Source organism: Haliotis rufescens, unplaced genomic scaffold (genome assembly GCF_023055435.1).
Source record: "Haliotis rufescens isolate VD_foot unplaced genomic scaffold, xgHalRufe1.0.p SCAF_8, whole genome shotgun sequence".
Classification (NCBI taxonomy): Eukaryota; Metazoa; Mollusca; class Gastropoda; order Lepetellida; family Haliotidae; genus Haliotis; species Haliotis rufescens.
In genome coordinates this window covers 45,734,095-45,753,328 of record NW_025964372.1, presented here as the reverse complement: position 1 = coordinate 45,753,328, position 19,234 = coordinate 45,734,095, and the positions used below count along the sequence as shown (strand labels likewise).

Below are 19,234 nucleotides of genomic sequence, written 5' to 3'. Positions count from 1 at the left end.
ATATGAAACAATTTCGGTTTGCAACTGATATAAGACTTCTGTAAGTGTTCAAATGGTTTAATTTGCCATACTGACTTAAGAAAATGAGTGATTTCATAAATAAAATGAACATGCCAAACTGTCAATTTACAAATCAATAGCGTGTGTGTCCACCTCTGGTTGCGATGCAAGCAACACATCTTTGTCTCATGGAATGGACCTGGCGTCGCACAAAGTCCTGTGGGATATCTGTTCATATCTGCTGGAGCATGTTTCGAAGTTCCTGGAGTGTCTGTGGAACACGTGGTTAACGTCGAAGGCGCCGATCCATCTCATCCCACATGTGCTCATTTGGTGAGAGATCAGGGGAGCGAGCCGGCCAGGGGATGACATTCACAGGAAGAGAATCCTGAACACGTCGAGCAATATGAGGCCGGGCGTTGTCATGTTGAAAGGTAATGCCTGGGCCATGACGACGCAAAAACGGTAGAACAACAGGGCCGATGATCTCGTCGTGGTAGCGCTGTCCATTTAGATTTCCCTCTGCCACTATCAAACGGGTCATCTGTCTTGCTGTAAGCCCACCCCATACCATAACGCTGCCGATCTTCTTCCATAACACAATGATTGACGTAACGTTCACCTCGTCGGTACACTCGAAGCCGGCAATCGCTGTGGTTGAGGTGAAAACGAGACTCGTCAGTGAATAGAACTTGTCCCCACTGCATGGCCGTCCAGCGTAGACGCTGTTTGCACCACTGAAGACGTGCTTGACGGTGGTTTACTGTAAAAATTGGAGGTCTGACGGGTCTTCTGGCGACAATCCCTGCACATCTGAGGCGGCGACGTACGGTTTGTGAAGATATTCGTCGAAGGCCAGGGATGCTTCTTGCAGTTACTGTTGTTGGCTGGAATCGATTTCGTAGGTGTGTTGTTCGAATCCAGTTGTCTTGTCGATTATTGGTTACGCGTGGCCTGCCACTCCGAGAATGGTCTCTGACTGCATTCGTCTGTTGCCAACGTTGACATAAACACCAAATGGTGTTTCTGTGGACGTTAGATTGTCTTGCAACATCACGTTGACTCGATCCTGCTTCAAGCATACCAATGGCTCGCAGATGCTCATTTTGGCGTGGCATTTCGTAATGTTGAATAATTGCGTAATTTTGTTGTGTTTCTGAGTGGTTGTTGTCAGCACGATGCTAAACAATGCATATGAAATCCCATTAATGCACATGTTTTATACCCATTCTTGGGTAGTGAAATGCATGGGGCTTGCATAAAAGTCAACTTCTGCATGGAATGCATGCTTTTCTGTAGCAGTTGCGTTTTTGTGACTTGATTCCATACATGTTGAATATTGTACAATATTGAAAACCAAACTTTACTTGTTTGAAAAATACATTAAAATATTGGTGTCACAGGAACTTTTGTTGTTGAGTATATTATTACCCGTTTCCACGCATTAAGCAACTACTAAGCCGATCTGGTGATATTTACACGGGACGCTTGCAGACTCGAGGACAGCCGCGGCAGTTGTAAGGTGGGAATATGTGACCCTTTCATTTAACAAGTGATGTATATTGGTTTCCACTTTTATCTGAGCCACTCACGAAACCGTTTCAGTAGAAGATACAAATTTCAGCCGTGGTGCTCCCTCGTTGATTGTTGCCAGTACTTTCCTTACGCTTCGTTACGAATGCGTGACAGGTCTTTTTCATCAGAAAGCGAAATCACAAATGTGGATCATCCATATTTATTTCACGTATACACTTGTTATGGTGTGTGAGTGATGTACAATTATAGCCTTATAGTCCTCGCAATTTGAAATAGAATCACGAAATATTGTAAAGATTGTTTAACTAATACTAATACTTATAAAGTGAAAACAAGCCATTCCGGCAAGTGGGAATATTACATCCATATTTTTGTTTGTGTGTTTCTAATTTCGCTGGAGGGCGAACAAATATACATAAAATATCAAATTAAAAACTGTTTATCACAAATTTTGTAACATATTTAAAAGTTTAATACATTGTAAAGTGAAATATGTCACCATTTGGTGTCCTACTCTGAGGGTATGGGTTCAAATCCCGCATCAGACTCTACCGAAAAAGTACTAGAATTTGTACTTTACTGTGAAGTAATTGTAATCCCAAATACAACACTAGATACATTGTGAAATAGTCTTCGCACATTACAATGTCCTTGTATGTATATACGTCAATCTAAATTACCTTCAGGACTGGGGAAGACTTTTTGTTAAGGGGCCATTTGAACATATTTTGATATTATTTTGTGAATTCAAATGGCTTGTTATATATGTGAATATAAAGTTGTACGATTCCGGCTATATCATGAGAGTGTACCAGTGTTTGTTTGTTTGTTTGTTAGTTGTTTAACGCCGCACTAAGCAATATTCCAGCTATATGACGGCGGTCTGTAAATAATCGAGTCTGGACCAGACAATCCAGTGATTGACGTTATGAGCATCGATCCACGCAATTGAGATACGATGACATGCATCAACCAAGTCAGCGAGCCTGACCACCCGATCCCGTTAGTCGCCTTTTACGACAAGCATAGTCGCCTTTTACGGCAAGCATGGGTTGCTGAAGACCTATACTACCCCGGATCTTCACGGTGTACCAGTGAATCACTCTTAAATATGATTATGTTTCTAGGTTTGTCAGCACCATACCCGTGTTCGTGGGTTTCACCGAAATGATAAACGTCTAAGACCTGCATCACTTGGGGCTTTCCTCCCACATTAAGCTGACACGCCGCCATATAACTGGAATACCGTTAAAAGCGGCGTTAAACCAAACTCACTCACTCACTCATCCATCTTATCATACAGTCTTTTATCAGTCTGAATATGTATGGATATATCTAAACATTGACACAAAAGCGACAGTCCTCTCTCTAGTCTCCTTTTTTCGAGTTAAGGGTTCAAGTCAGTTCCACGTAATCATGATCAGTGGAAAGGAATTGACTGTTTGACCGTTATGGAAATATATCAGATCATCGATATATCTGAAGCTAAGGTTAAACATCTTGGCCATATTGTAAATTGTTTTGACTTTGACTTAAGAAATAATAGCAAGGGGCTATGTCACGACATATTTGAGCAAATGACTAACGACCACTCTCTTTCCATGTCCTGTATTAATATCAACACTATGTTGTGTGCTTCGCAAACTCAACGCATCGCCTGCAGCACATTGTGTTGTCAGTTAACGATTCCTAGGTCAGTGTGCACAGCTCTCATGTAGACCGGTCGTGCTGCCCTATTTCGCTTTGCAACTTCGCATTAGTCTTGCTTGTTTACACAACAATGGCTTGTTTACACACAAACATCAGCAAACATCACAGGCCCCTGAAGCAGGATAGTGATATTATTGACACACCGGACCTAAATATATAGACAAGGTACGTCACTCGCCCGAATTAGAAATCGGCTGTATCGTTTAAATCTGAATGGAGATGTATGCATGTCATGTTCACAATACCTCCCCACCTCCCTCAACGTTCGCCATGCATGTCGCAAACCTCCACTGTTTGCTATTTAATACCTATTTCGGGTGATTTTATCAAAATATGAGCTCAGTCGCTAAAATATGAGGTCAGTCGCGGCTATGGATGACTATCATTTTTCATGGGCCTGTTGCACACATGTGTCTGTCGTCGTTAATTCATCACTGATCGCGATATTTCGTTGTTATATTTCAAGTGGAGAGGATTACACGGGTATGCGTATAACAAACCTCACCGGTGACGCGTATACTATAGATATTCCCAATGCTGACCTCAGCCTGAACTCAACTTGAAGTGTGTCAATAGCACGTTTGGTTGCCATTTATCATTAGAAAGGATGTTCGTGCATAGGACTCACACCCGAACACGTGCTAGCAGGAGGACTATAACCAGGTAGGCTCCAGCTCGCATATCACGGGGATGCATTGAATACCGCCACGTCCCGATACAGGGGATTATAAACCTACCGGCTGTTTGTGTAACTCGATATGGAGTTTTTGAAATTGTGGTAACACCTTGTAGGAGGTATTACAACGATTGTAACACCTCGCAGGAGGGCTTACAATCATTGTAAACCCTTGATAGAACAAAAACTACGAACAGCCTACGAGACGAGACGCACCGTTGCGAAACCCACGTGCTGAGGTCACCGGTTCCATTGAACCGAGTTCACGACTGCAGGCGATATTTCATCTCCGATGCAGGTTATACATTTGAGAGTTATTATTACAGTTATTTAATTAAAAACGTTGTCTATGCGATGAGTCGGTTTATAAGTAAACAAACCATTTCTCCTCGGGAATACCAGCGATTGAAAACCCTGACATTCGGTGACATACCTCGGTGGCCTACGGCCTACGCCCCCCTCGGTATGTCACCTATGTCAGGGTTTACAATCGCTGGTAATCCCGAGGAGAAATGGTTTCTCCTATACATATCACTCAAACGTGTGTTTGTGGCGGCCCAAGAGGTATTCCTAAAAGAAGCGATGGGTTAGCTTGATTAAGAGTATTTGGTTACTATTGTGAGAGGGTCAGTTCGGTTAGTTTTAAAGTAAGGCGTGATGTTCATCTTTCTCCCATGGGATTGGCTTGGGCAACGGACACAACAAGTTTCGTAGGATTCACGACAGCACAATCGTTTCAAGGTAATATTTTCAATGCATGTTTTATATTTCCAAGTTCAAGTTCGTTCATTTATTCTCAAAAAACACGTTTGGTGGTACAAGAGCATATACAGTATACAAAGACAAGTGAAAATGCACAATGATGAAATACAGAATAAATAAATACAAGATATACAAGATGGCGTGGAGTTAAAATTCTACTGTTCTTGTAAGAGATAATACCTTCGAGAGGTATTTTGACAGATTAATAATTTATTTAACGCCTTTGGTTGTAAATAATTTAACAAAGTTTGGTATACTTGGATATTTTGTTATGATGGTAAGTACATTTTTCTTGCTTTACAGAGAGTTTTACAGTAAAATATGTAATGAAATTCATCAGCACTCGTAGTACCCTCGTGGCGACCTCGTGGTGCTCGTATGAGGATCGTCTGCAAAATGTATTGCCGAGTTGACCGAGTCTAATACGAGGTATACGAGCCTCCATGTTACAGTCCGTTTGACTCCAAATGAGAACGATGAATTGCAAAATAGCTCGAAATCCAGAAAAGTGTATGAAACATCAATACGGTACTTGACCATGAATACCCTGTACCCAACAAAATCTGAATTTTGTTTTTTTAAGACCCATGACGGATGAAATTCTTTAAGAAACTATGATGTAATTTTGTATAGAAATGCGTACATGACACGTAGGGGGACAAACCGTGGAAGGCACAGCGCAAACACGCATGCACTGCACGTTCTGTGGTAGGGGAAATGACAGAGCGTTAGAGGGGCCGTCTCATGATAATTTCAGTCGCAATCTGACTCGCTCATGCCATAGATCTCGTCGTCGGAACTGCTGGTGCCTGAACCGACTGCCACTATTATAGTTTGGACTGTTGCTGGCCGTAGTTCATCTCGTGACCAATAACGTCAACTTTATACACGGGGTCAGGTTTCATAGTGTTGATGATTTCATAGAGCTGTGGTTTCGTCGCTCGAGAAGGAAAGTCTTGGTCTTGATACGGTGCATTGTCCATGACAATGAAAGACTTGGTAGGCAAAGCAGGGACTAAGTTATCTTTCACCCATTCCAGAAATACATTGCCGTTCATTTCTGTGTGGTAGTCCCTGTTGTCTTTGGCCTTGGCTCTAAAGACGAGGTCACAGTCTGGGAGAAACCCCTCACAAGCAGAACCAGCATGGAGAACTACGAGTCTTTAACCCTTTCCCATTGGTAACTTTCTACCAGACTCCTTACAGTCACCCCTGGGTACCCACTGACTGCTGGCTGTGTGTGACGCATTTACCATGTCTCATCTAAGAAGACGGGCTCAAATCCTTCTTCACGTTTCTGCTTGATGGCACGAAGGTAATGATTTCGGAGACGAACAATGTCAGACCGTTCACACAACACAGCCCTATTTTCTCCAGTTATCTTTTTGTATTTGCAACCAAATGTATGCAACAGCTGCCATAGTTTGTACTTTGTAACACGTAAATGATGGTCAGTTTCAAGGTGTTTCTTCAAAACTCTTAGGGACAGGTACTTATTTTCTGAGTGTGGTTTAACAATTGCACGTCTGACTTGATCCCTCTGAAAACTGTCTAATTTATCACCCTTGCGTGGTTTTGACATGGTCCCTACCTCCTTGGCCTGACTATTTGTATCTCGTCGACTAACAACATTTTTAAGTTTCTGAGGGGACATACCAAGAGCTTTTGAAGCTCGTTTCAAGAATATTTTAAATGCATAAAAAGACTTGGCTCTTTCTGCTTCACTTCTGAAGAAATCATACACATTCAACATCAACTGTTTAACATCTGCTGAGTAGCGCATCTTGTCATTGAATGAACACGGTCCCTGTGTAGCACGTACCAAAGTCGTACAGCTCGTATCGAGACCGTTGTGCTCGTGTGCAACTCTTAACAGTCTCCTCGTTAGACTCCTATTGGGGGTCGTAACGCACTCGTAGCGTACTCGTATGATACTCGTATACATGCAGTCTCTTCCCGAGTCCTAACCGAGTTATGCTCGGGAGAGCTCGGCAACCACCTCGGCAAAGTGTGAGGTGAGGTGAAATTGGGTTTAACGTCGCGTCCAAGATTATTGCATTTATATAGCGACGTGCATGCACGTGTATGTGTGTGTGTGGCTGCTTGTACTAGTCCGGACTGATGCCGATTTATAGTGCTAGCTCACTGAGATACCATGCCGCAGTTTAACATGAATACCCCACTCAGACACAGTATACTGACTCCGAGCCGACCAGTCCTTGTTTTAGCCCCTTAATGCCGAGCGCCAGACAGGGTAACAACAAGTACAATCTTTTAACGTCTTTTTGTATGACGCGACCCGGGATCGAACCCTGGACCTTCCGCTCTCCGGGCGGACGCTCTACCACAAGACCACGGAGGCGGTCCCGGCAAAGTGTGAGAGCTGCTTAAGTGCATTAATCTAGAATATTCAAGTGAGTTGGGTTTAACGCCGCTGTTAACAATATCATACATTTATGACTGATGGTCTATTTTGTGTAATTCCTCCGTCATCCGTGACCAGTTTCGTTTTGATTTTAATGCATCGACTCACATTAGCCATATCGGAAAATAATAGCGCCAAACCCTTTCTAAAAATCATATGAATTATATGTTATAAGCGCGTGCTTATGAATCGTTATTAGGTAGTGATAACACCAGGTACTCGCGAAAAGGTGAGCGTGTCCTGTTTACAGATGGCACCCGTCACAAACACAAGCAAAGAGAAGTCAATTGTTCAATCGTTTAAATAGTCCCCGGTGATATTCATTACTCATCCGGGGTGGCGTGGAAGCCCGAAGCCCGAAGACCCGGGTTCGATTCCCGACATGGATACAATGTGTGAAGTCCATTTCTAGTGATACCGTGATACCTGGAATATTGCATGAAGCGGTGTAAAAACATATTCAGTCACTCATTAATCATCCATATACAATCGTATGGTTCGGTAACCAAGAGCCAATACACTTATCTCTCTATTAAACGTATGCCAATTGTTCTGAGGTAAAGGTTATTAACGGGCGGTTGGAAAGTTGGTTGGTTGGTTTGTTGTTTAACGCCGCACTCAGCAATATTCCAGCTATATGACGGTGGTCTGTAAATAATCGAGTCTGGACCAGACAATCCAGTGATTAATATCATGAACATCGATCCACGCAATTGGGCTCGATGATCGATCCCGTTAGTCGCATTTTACGACAAGCATGGTCGCCTTTTACGGCAAGTTTGGGTTGCTGAAGACCTATTCTACCCCGGAATCTTCACGGGTCCGGTTGGAAAGTACGACAACACGGGGATGTACGAGTATGTTACCGCTTTATTCAGTGGTACAACTCTCACTGCCGAACCCGTCCCGGGCGACGCAAATATCCTTGGCCGCTGACCTCATCCGTCACCAGCCGGTCATCCAGGGACTCCAGCTACCTACATACATACAAGTGGGATACGATGACGTGCATCAACCAAGTCACCGGTTGGTTGGTTGATTTGTTGTTTAACGCCGCACTCAGCAATATTCCAGCTATATGACGGCTGTCTGTAAATAATGGAGTCTGGACCAGACAATCCAGTGATTGACAACATAAGCATCGATCCACGCAAATGGGATTGATGACATGCAACAACTAAGTCAGCGAGCCTGACCACCCGATCCCGTTAGTCGCCTTTTACGACAAACATAGTCGCCTTTTACGGCAAGCATGGGTTGCTGAAGACCTATTCTACCCCGGAATCTTCACGGGTCACATTGTGTGTAATGCGACATGTACATGTAACTTCTGTAAGCAATGGCTTTCCAACTGTTTCTGTGATAAAGTGATGCAGCAAATTTGTGAACTATTAACTTACACTATCTACATTCACAAGATTCACTAAGTAGATATACAATTTCATAAAAAGGTTTCCACGTGTGGAGGCCACACTGTAATCTAGTTTTTTCCTCCAGCCATGTGACTTCATGTTAATAAATATGTAAAACGAGTGCGTGTTTAATCAGACAAGTGATGCATGGCCAAGCACAATAAGAATAAACGTGGCACGAGTGTATCAGGTACATTGATGTCAACCCTTATATTTGCCCTGTGTGCATTCCTAGGATGAAGACCCGTGAAGATTCCGGGGTAGAATAGGTCTTCAGCAACCCATGCTTGCCGTAAAAGGCGACTATGCTTGTCGTAAAAGGCGACTAACGGGATCGGGTGGTCAGGCTCGCTGACTTGGTTGATGCAGGTCATCGTATCCTAATTGCGTGGATCGATGATCATGATATCAATCACTGGATTGTCTGGTCCAGACTCGATTATTTACAGACCGTCGTCATATAGCTGGAATATTGCTTAGTGCGGCGTAAAACAACAAACCAACCAAACCAATCCTAGGATGTATTTGTGTAATGTTCCGCCATATTGTATAGCTTTTCGAATATGACGCATATGAGACACGGCTGTAAATTTCACTCTCATGCATGTTAATTCACATTTTCTATGATCTTGCAATGGCCTGGTTTATATCAGCATGTTAGACATGTACTATAACGATACCGCATTAATCACAGCCACTATACAATTATGTGTGTATATTAAGGAGAGGAGCCTGTTGAATGCATTGCCTGTGATACTTCACTCACTGAAATGGGTTCCAAACACGAGTCTTCAAAAGAAAGTTAAACATTTTGAGTTTTGTGATAAATGGAAGCAAGGGGTAAATATTGACAATTTGATTGAACAAAGAGATATTATTCCACTGTCTACTATAAATATTGTTGTTTCAGAAAATGTGAAGAATTATAATATCTTAGACTAATTTTCAAAACTTCATGTACATTATTTTCAACACTGCAGTCACTGCGTGAGAAAGGCAATGAATTTCATGTTGACCAAAGCTAGATTATATAACCTTTCAATAACCTGCCATATGTGTAAACTATTGCTTGATAAATGCAATAATAATTATTGATCTGAGGAATTAAATTATTCTTTTCAAAATAGGATAAAAAGGTTTTTTGATAAATAAACCTACATGTATAGCAATGTATTTTAAATGTAAGGTTAAAACACGTACTGAAGACCAGTTCATGCAACGATAACTCTCTGATATGGAGGCATCCTAGAAAACTAGATTATATAAACTTATGTAATGTGAAATAAAAACCCAATTCTACATGAGATAATTTACCCCCAAAACACCAAAATGACACTATTATATTTTAGACGGGCTACCAATTGGAAAAGTTCACTGGACAAACATACCAGCAGTTGAAAGGGCACGCCCGTTTTGTACATGCAACGTGACTGCTGATGAACATTATTATTACTATTATTATTATTATACCTAGTATCGATCACAATATATCTATTCATCTTAAACAATAAATCATTCAATGTTTAATCTGGTGAAATTATTTAAATGGAAAATATAAACTTACGATGAAGAAGTTATCAATTTTCTATGAATTTTGTATATGTTTGTACGTGATTATTATACATAATGCCGCCATGTACGTGTATATACTAGTGTTGATCACTGTTAACCCTCAACATGCTATGTATTGCAGCCTTGAGCAAAATATGGTTCAGTTCAATATGATAGGTCTTCAGCAACACATGCTTGTCGTAAGAGGCGACTAACGGGATCGGGTGGTCAGACTCGCTGACTTGGTTGATGCATGTCACCGTATCCCAATTGCGTAGATCGATGCTCATGACGTCAATCACTGGGTTGGCTGGTCCAGACTCGATTATTTACAGACCGCCGTCAAATAGCTGGAATATTGCTAAGTGCGGCGTTAAACTACAAACAAACAAACATAAACATAAGTTCCAATAATAATGTTTAAACAAACATGAGTGAGTGAGTGAGTTAAAATTTAACGATGCATCGGCACTATTACCGCAATATAGCGACGAGACCAAGCTAATATATACACAATTTAGTTATTTATGCAATGTCATATTTAAAAGCAATTGATGACAATTGATGGACAGAGCCTTTAATAATGTCAGTTGCTAATAGCATCACACCAAATTTAAAAACAAGCATTTAATTATTCACATACATATTTAGAATTTATTATACAGACCAATTTCTTTCAAGTAATTTATGATGAGATGCCCGCTGACACGGGAAAAGAGATCTTTTAGATTTACACTTTGATAATGTGAATCCCTTGCGATTGCAAAGCCCACACAGTCAAGCAATATATGCTTGACGGTGAACTTTTCATCACAAGGGATACACTTAGGAGGTTCGTCCTCATCTGTCTTAAGCAGATATCCGTGTGTAAACCGACTGTGGCCAATACAACATCGTCGTAAAACGACCTCGTCATGTCTTGACTGACAACCTAAGTAGGTATGACCGATTGTTGGTTTCAATTCGTGTAGCTTATTGCTTCCTACTTGGGTGTCCCACCTCTTTTGCATGAAATACATTTGCAAATATGTGCATTCAATTGTCACTGTGTGTATACTTTGCATGTTGTTTAAAGATGATTATTGAAACTGTATACTTTGCGCTGCTATCAGGTAAGAGACCCGTGAATTGGGACCGATGACATGCATCAACCAAGTCAGCGAGCCTGACCGTCGTTGATTATGTACACACCGCCGTCATATAGCTGGAATATTGCCGAGTGCGGCTTTAAACAACAAACAAACATACAAATAACAAATGACACACCGCGAAACGACCGGATTCGAACCCGCAGTCATTGCACCTGTATATGGTATGTTTTGTGACGGATATCAGTAACTTCCTCGTAGGAGAGAAACATAACGATTGCCTGTGTCTAAGGCATGTGATGGAGGTTCTAACCATGAGGAAACAGCGTGTGGGAGAAACATGCCCTTCGTCAATTCCAGTGTGATGAATCCGTTTGGTATTTAGGGAAACAGAAGAAATTGGTATTTTTAGAAACGCGATTCCGTCTGAAAATTTCGGTTTCAAATGAAAAAAATAAATTCGGCGGTTGTTACGACCTTGCAACCGTTCTACATGAGTTCGAGTCTCGTGTTCGTCCTTATCGTGATCAATAGTATGTCTGAACCATATTATTCTTTGTGCGTTTTACGAAATTCCTTACGTCTTCCATCTGCGTCACTTTTACCTACCAAGATGTGTGCTCACCGACACAAGACAAATCATCGACCTGCTGTGTCATCCGCCTTACGCCCTAGATGTGTTCGGTTGTAGACAGGAGAAACAATACTTACTAATAGTAAAATCGTTGACATGTGAAGTTCAGTACGTACTGGCTACGATTAATTTCGCTTCATTACCAGCTGTCCATTCGCGACTATGCTTGTCGTAAAAGGCGACTAACGGGATCGGGTGGTCAGGCTCGCTGACTTGGTTGATGCATGTCATCGTATCCCAATTGCGTGGATCGATGCTCATGATAATAATCACTGGATTGTCTGGTCCAGACTCGATTATTTACAGACCGCCGTCATATAGCTGGAATATTGCTGAGTGCGGCGTTAAACAACAAACCAACCAACCAACCAAAAAATCAATACGATTCAGTCGGGAGTGAGTAAGCACAATGCATATAATGTTTTTGAATTGCTTGACAGGCATTTCTGAGAAGTTGACTGATGATAAGTAATTATGTATCCTTATGCCGTTGTCAATCAAGGCTGTCAACGGAAAAGGCTCTAAACCGAAACGTCGTCTTTACAGTAAATAAATAAGTTGTTTACCATACATTGCGTCTACTTTGTCATATCACTTGTTGATAATATCCTTTATTTTTTCAAAATTTACCAAAGACAATATTTTTGTAAAAGTATTTCGTAAGGCGTCATCAAATAAATCCCACACAAAGAGATAACAGGTTCACCGAATAAGTACCACGTGCTTTTATGATTTGTAGGCTGAAATTAACCGTGTATTTTCAAGTCTCACACTGATTGATCAGTTTTAATGAAGTTTCCGCCGTCCTTATTTCGTAATGACGATATACAGAAAATAACGACGCTTTCATATTTGCAGTTTAAGCTGTTTAAGGAACTCATCATGGAAAATGACTACACTAAGCACAAGGATATTGACAAGGGCTGGGCCTGGGTGGTGCTTGTGGCAACGTCGCTGGGTCAGGTCATCACTGGTACCGTGGCATTTTCCACGGGGTATTTCCAGACAGAGTTCCTGAAGCAATTCCCCGGCAGTAATGGCTTCATCAGCCTCGTGTCCTCCATCTTCATGTCGCTACAGCTGACAATGGGTACGACTAGTTTTCTTGTCTTGGTGAAACACCAGAACAAGCATAAGGTTCATCTTTCTGCGTGTCAGAATAATTTGAATGTTTTTCACCAAACCGACATATTCTATTTATTTTCTCTATATTATTAGACGATATCAGATCATTGATATCCCTGAAGCGGGGCGGTCGGGTAGCCTAGCGGTTAAAGCGTTCGCTCGTCACGCCGAAGACCCGGGTTCGATTCCAGACATGGGTACAATGTGTGAAGCCCATTTCTGGTATCCCCCGTCATGATATTGCTGGAATATTGCTAAAAGCGGCGTGAAGCTTGAAGCTTAAGTTGTATGGTAATATGTGTTGGTGATGTGTGCGTTGGTGATGATATGATGTGTGTTGGTGATGTGTGTGATGATATGATATGTGTGTTAGTGATGTGTGTGTGTGTTGGTGATGTGTGTGTTGATATGTGTATTGGTGATGTCTGATGATGTGTGTGTAGGTGATGTGTATGAGGGTGATGTGTGTTGGTGATGATATGTGTGTTGGTGATGTGTGTGATGATATGTGTATTGGTGATGTCTGATGATGTGTGTGTTGGTGATGGTTTGTTTGGTTTGTTTGATGTTTTACGCCGCACTCATCAATATTCCAGCTATATGACGGTGGTCTGTAAATAATCGAGTCTGGACCAGACAATCCAGTGGGATACGATGACATGCTTCAACCATGTCAGCGAGCCTGACCACCTGGTCCCGTTAGTCGCCTCTTACGACAAGCATAGTCGCCTTTTAAGGCAAGCATGGGTTGCTGAAGACCTATTCTAACCCGGATCTTCACGGGTATCTATGCAGGTTGTACATTATCAAAACGGACTATAGATAAAAGCAAACATACCAGGGACAACGAGGACGTCCGGTACCTCTTCTATGCAGGGCTGTATATTCTTAGAATAGTACTTTTTTGTAGTCATTGTTGGTAGGCATATTCAAATAATTATATCTACAATTACAGGTTACAAAATGCAAAGTTGACGTTACTACATAATTCAAAGAATGTGTGGCAATACAGTTCGTCGCAGTATGATAATACACAATCAATCAAGTCACAGAGCACGACAACCCGATCCGATTAAGTCGTTCTTTCTCAAGCAATAGAGGCCGGGGTCCAAATGTAACGTGTGTCCGTACCTTGTTGGTTTTAACCGTGAAGATACGGGACAGAATAGATATTAAGCAACCCATGCTTGCCGTAAAAGGCGACTATGCTTGTAGTAAGAGGCGATTAACGGGATCGGGTGGTCAGGCTCGCTGACTTGGTTGGTGCACGTCATCGTATCCCACGTGCTGGATCGTTTCTCATGATATCAATCACTGGATTATCTGGTCCAGACTCGAATCTTTACACACCGCCTTCATATAGCTGGAATATTGCTGAGTGTGGCGTTAAAGAACAGCTTAATGGCGGTGAGGAAGCCTTGTGGTCAAAGCGCTGGCTCATCACGGAGTTCCTTCTTCGAATCCCCACATGCTAACAATAAGTGAAGCACATTCTGAAGATCTCTGACGTGGTATTGCTGGAATAGTGCGAACACAAATGGCGTATAACTACATGCAACACCTGCATTAGATGTTGTATCAGGTTGTGTTACAAACATTGGGGCAGGATACGCTCGACTTTCTGCGAACACCTGGTATCATCACGATTTGATTGTGACTCAGAAACTGATATAGTCGGAATCGTACCGTGCACACTTTTCGCAGAGATTTCTTATGATTATGGTGTTTTTTGTCGCCTTTATTTCCACGTGTTTCAGGATCTGTTGAAAGTGTCACGTATAGTTGTTTGTGGGGAATATTGTGTTTCCTTTTTACACTTTGCGTTTCATCTCACCCCAGGACCTGCGTCTGGGCTGCTGTGTAATGTGTTCGGCGTCAGAGCGGCCATGATGGCGGGTGGCGTCATCTTGTCCCTCGGCCTCTTCATCGGCAGCTTCGCAACAAACCTGCTACATCTCATGGTTGTATACAGCCTCATAGCAGGTGCGCTACTATAACTACCAGCGTTGAACGAAACGAAATATTCGACCACATATTCTGGCTAAAATATGAAAAAAGTGCTGAATCATTTGTTAAAATTGTAAAAATTTGTAACATGTTCCTGTTCCTCTTTTCTTTGAAATGGATTCGTATGCATGAAAACAAACATAACAAGGGCAACGTTGGCCTAGATTGGTACAGGGCTTGTACATCATGTCTGATTTATAGGTTGCAAAGTAAACCCAAGCCCTAACTTGCCTTATTAGATAGAGCGTCGACCCGTGAAGATCCCGGGGTAGAATAGGTCTTCAGCAACCCACGCTTGCCGTAAAAGGTGACTATGCTTGTCGTAAAAGGCGACTAATGGGATCGGGTGGTCAGGTCCAATTGCGTGGATCGATGCTCATGATGTCAATCACTGGATTGTCTGGTCCAGACTCGATTATTTAAAGACCGCCGTCATATAGCTGGAATATCGCTGAGTGCGGCGTTAAACGACAACCAAACCAAACCAAAAATAAAGCGTCAAGTAATATTTCTCGAAATAGTCACCGACAACCTTACACCGTTGACAAAACATTTTAGTCGCTTTCAGTCATTCCCCAATCTTTACTGAGAAATGTGTATTCACAGGAGCAGGCTTCGGAATCACCTACACCCCTCTCAACGTTATTTTGGGCTACTATTTTCACAAGAAACGAGTAATGGCTAATGGTATAGCTATCGCATCATGTGGCATTGGTTTCGGAGTTGGGGCCTACCTGGTTGCCTGGGTGCTGGAGTCATGGGGCTGGAGGGCTGCTATGGCATCAGTAGCGTGTTTGACATGTCAGATGTGCATCATAGGATGCGTGTACTTCCCTCTGGACCTAAAGACAACGCGTCTTCCTTGTTGCAGAAAAGAGCAGAAGGAAGACAACGAAATTAGGAACAGAAGGTTTGGACAGTCCAATCTGTGGTTTCTCTGTCATCCCTTGTGGTGGATCCTGTGTGTAAACTATGGCCTACAGATGGTAGGATTAGGAATTCAGCTGGTACACTTTCCATCATATGCAGAATCATGCGGTGTACCACTGCGTGACATGCCTCCTTTGGGTACAGCCTTCGGTGTTGTTTTGTCCTTTTCGCGGTTACTTGGAGGTTGTGTTTGTAATGATGACGGCGTGGACCTGTTAATGTTCATGTTTGCAACACAAAGTCTGTATGGAATATTCATTCTGTTTATGCCTTTTTATGCGAGTTCGTTCACAGGGCTCATGGTGTACACAGTTCTGATGTCGCTATTCTATGGGGCGTCGTTTGTCCCCCTGACACCTTTGGCTGTGAGACTGTTCGGCGTGGACAAACTAGCCACAGTGTTCGGGTGGATCATGCTGTGGGGAGGACTAGGGTACCTCATAGGCCCTGTTATTGCAGGTACATTTCTTTTTAATATATCCATCCTACTCATCACTGCAGGTGCAAACGGTGACAGCAATAGAGCCAATCAGCATGAAGCAACCTTTGTAATCATCAGTGAAAATTACTGTAAACTCCACCTAAGCGACCCTGAAGGCAGAGTTTATTGTACGATTCCGACTATATCATTAAGCCAACGAAGAGACCTTATATATTTTCTGGTCATTTGTGACTTATTCGGACAACTTATGCCATTGTTATGTCATGACGCATCCGGCTGGGGAACCGTGTACGCGGCAGATGTGTGAGTGAGTTTGGTTTAACGCTGCTTTTAACAGTATTCCAGTTATATCGCGGCGTGTCAGCTTAATGTGAGAGGAAAGCCCGAAATGATGCAGGTCTCAGACGTTTACCACCTCGGTGAAACCCACGAGCACGGGTATGGTGCTGACAAACCTAGAAACATAATCGGGGCGAACCGGGATTTTAACCCACAATCATAGGTTTCTGGCGTGCTCAAGGGACGCAACTCTGCACAACGAATCGCGGCGCCTCCGACGACTTGGCCAAACGTTCCCCCATGTGGCCGATGTACCTCGAGTTCCCTGGTATGGTGGGCCAACTTTCGTTGTTGGTGATCTAGAAGCCCGTGTTGTATACTGTGTGGTCATGAATAGTCATATTGTGGGTTACAGACAAGTTTTGAAAAGAAATCTGTGATACTTCAGTTGTTTTACTGTATACTGTCGACAGGTTTGTATACAGTATAATTATATAAATATGTTTATTTTTAATGTTCAATGTTTTAGTCACTATATGACTGAACAATTGTGATTATAAATTTTAACTCACTATTTGATGTGGCTCAATCTCCACTACCATTTGGATCGAATATATTTTATTTTATTTTATGTACGTTTGTAAAGGTACATATTTTACAGACTAAATGCATGTATTTATGTTAACTTTCAACATTGTATAATTTTGTTTCCGTTTTTTTTCTTCATTTTTTTTTACATATGTGCTGTAGTGATCAGCATGCGTGCGCACGTTTTCGTCTGGTTACAGCTGCCCCAGTCAATGTTCCCTTGAGAATCAAGGAAAATGTATTCTGAATATTAATACTTCCTTCAGAAATATGACAGGCTGGATAATTTGGTCCAACACATCAATGTTTTCTTAACTTAACCTAGCTATCAAATTGGCACCAGGTGGTTTTACAAATAGCGTGTGGAACAGTTTTGAAGTTACAGTTCAATTTCAAGTTCTTGTAAAAGTTCACCAGTATGAGCAAAGACGTTGCCGCATTCTGGATGTTGCTCGTCAATCTACTGACAGCATTAACAAAACTGCATGTTTAAGTACTTACAAGCTCCACTTTAACTTGCAAGTTTCTTTCAGGGCGTATCTTTGACGTATCATCTTCATATACAATGGGATTCCACATAGGAGGTCAGTAATCACCGCCTGCATGAAACAAATATTCTTTCAACGGTACATGTTTGTCAGAAAATGTCTGTCATTTAAAGTAGATGTTTCATTGGATCCTGGCACGACAAAGGGATGCAACTGTAGCGTGTTATATATCTGACCACCATGGACGTGATATGGGACATTGTTACATTGGCGTAAGCGATTACAGCTTTATTCCTGTACCATATACCGTGCCTAATCACATTATCTATATGAATATTGACATTGACCAGGTGACGTGTCTTCAATGAAATGACAAATTCAAAGAACTAACGCGACTCTCCCTTCTCATTTCAGGAATCCTTGTGATAAGCAGTGCTTTCCTGTTATTGCTGATTCCGATTCTAGATAAGAAGCTAAAGGTCACGGATTCAGAGAAGCGGGACAATCAACAGAACCCGATAAATGAAGACAAGTTGATTACGATAGAAACTTCCATGGAGGGGAAAAGTGAACATATTTCTTCGTAATCAGAATAGAAATGCAACCACCTTTTTACTTCGATGTGTGTGTGTGTTTTATCCGTAAAGATCCGGGGTAGAATAGGTCTTAAGCAACCCATACTTGCTGTAAAAGGCGACTAACGCGATCGGCTGCACGTGGTCAGGCTCGCTGACTTGGTTGATACATGTCATCGATCCCAATTGCGTAAAAGGTGACTATGCTTGTCGTAAAAGGCGACTAACGGGATCGGGTGGTCAGGCTCGCTGACTTGGTTGATGCATGTCATCGGTCCCAATTGCGTGGATCGATGCTCATGGTGTCAATCACTTGTCTGGTCCAGACTCCATTATTTACAGACCGCCGTCATATAGCTGGAATATTGCTGAGTGCGGCGTTAAACAACAAACCAAACCAAACCAAAGCGTAGATCGATGTTTATGATGACAATCACTGGATTGTCTGGTCCAGACTCGATTATTATGCAATCCGCCGTCATATATCTGGAATGTTGCTGATTGCGGCGTTTAATTGTTACAACAAAGAAACAAACAAAAGGATACAAAATTGAGTGGGCGAGTCCGGATTTAACAGATGGCAATAGTGAAGCCACACCGAGACGAAAATATCTTATAAGACTTAAAACATGTATTCCCAGCAAACACAAAATCGTTATGAAAACATCCCTAAAACTTTTAATGAAATGTTCTGGAAATGTTTTTAATATGTTTTATTCACGTGATTTTGTATGGTTCCAGAAACGTTTTTGAAGACATTTTCCGTAAACATATGGTTATAACGTTTCAAAAATGTTCCAGCAAAATGTTCAGCTATATTTGAAAACGTTTAATAAGCTGATTTTGTATGGTTTCAAAAACGTCTTAGAAACATTTTTCTCTGAACATTTCATTATAACGTTTCAATAATGTTTTTGTAAAATATTCAAGAAATGCCTTTGAAAACGTTTTATTCGCGTGAAGTGTATGGTTCCGGAAACGTTTTAGCAACCTTGTCAGAACACAA

General features: G+C 41.9%; 1 protein-coding gene across 1 annotated transcript; it reads left to right on the top strand.

Annotated features, from left to right (window-relative positions):
• The first annotated feature begins 4,399 nt into the window (after positions 1–4,399).
• On the top strand, positions 4,400–18,352 carry LOC124143628 (monocarboxylate transporter 13-like). The gene is made up of 6 exons (XM_046512633.2): positions 4,400–4,663; positions 12,653–12,884; positions 14,759–14,902; positions 15,533–16,315; positions 17,699–17,749; positions 18,068–18,352. Exons 2-6 carry the CDS (start codon positions 12,677–12,679, stop codon positions 18,238–18,240), a joined length of 1,359 nt encoding a protein of 452 aa, XP_046368589.2. The 5' UTR covers positions 4,400–4,663; positions 12,653–12,676; the 3' UTR covers positions 18,241–18,352.
• The last annotated feature ends 882 nt before the right edge of the window (positions 18,353–19,234 follow it).

Coding starts and splice junctions, on each gene's coding strand:
- LOC124143628 (XM_046512633.2), top strand. CDS start 12,677: ATGGAAAATGACTACACTAAGCACAAGGATATTGACAAGGGCTGGGCC. Junction 14,903..15,532: donor TGTATACAGCCTCATAGCAG/GTGCGCTACTAT, acceptor GTGTATTCACAG/GAGCAGGCTTCGGAATCACC. Junction 17,750..18,067: donor AATGGGATTCCACATAGGAG/GTCAGTAATCAC, acceptor TTCTCATTTCAG/GAATCCTTGTGATAAGCAGT.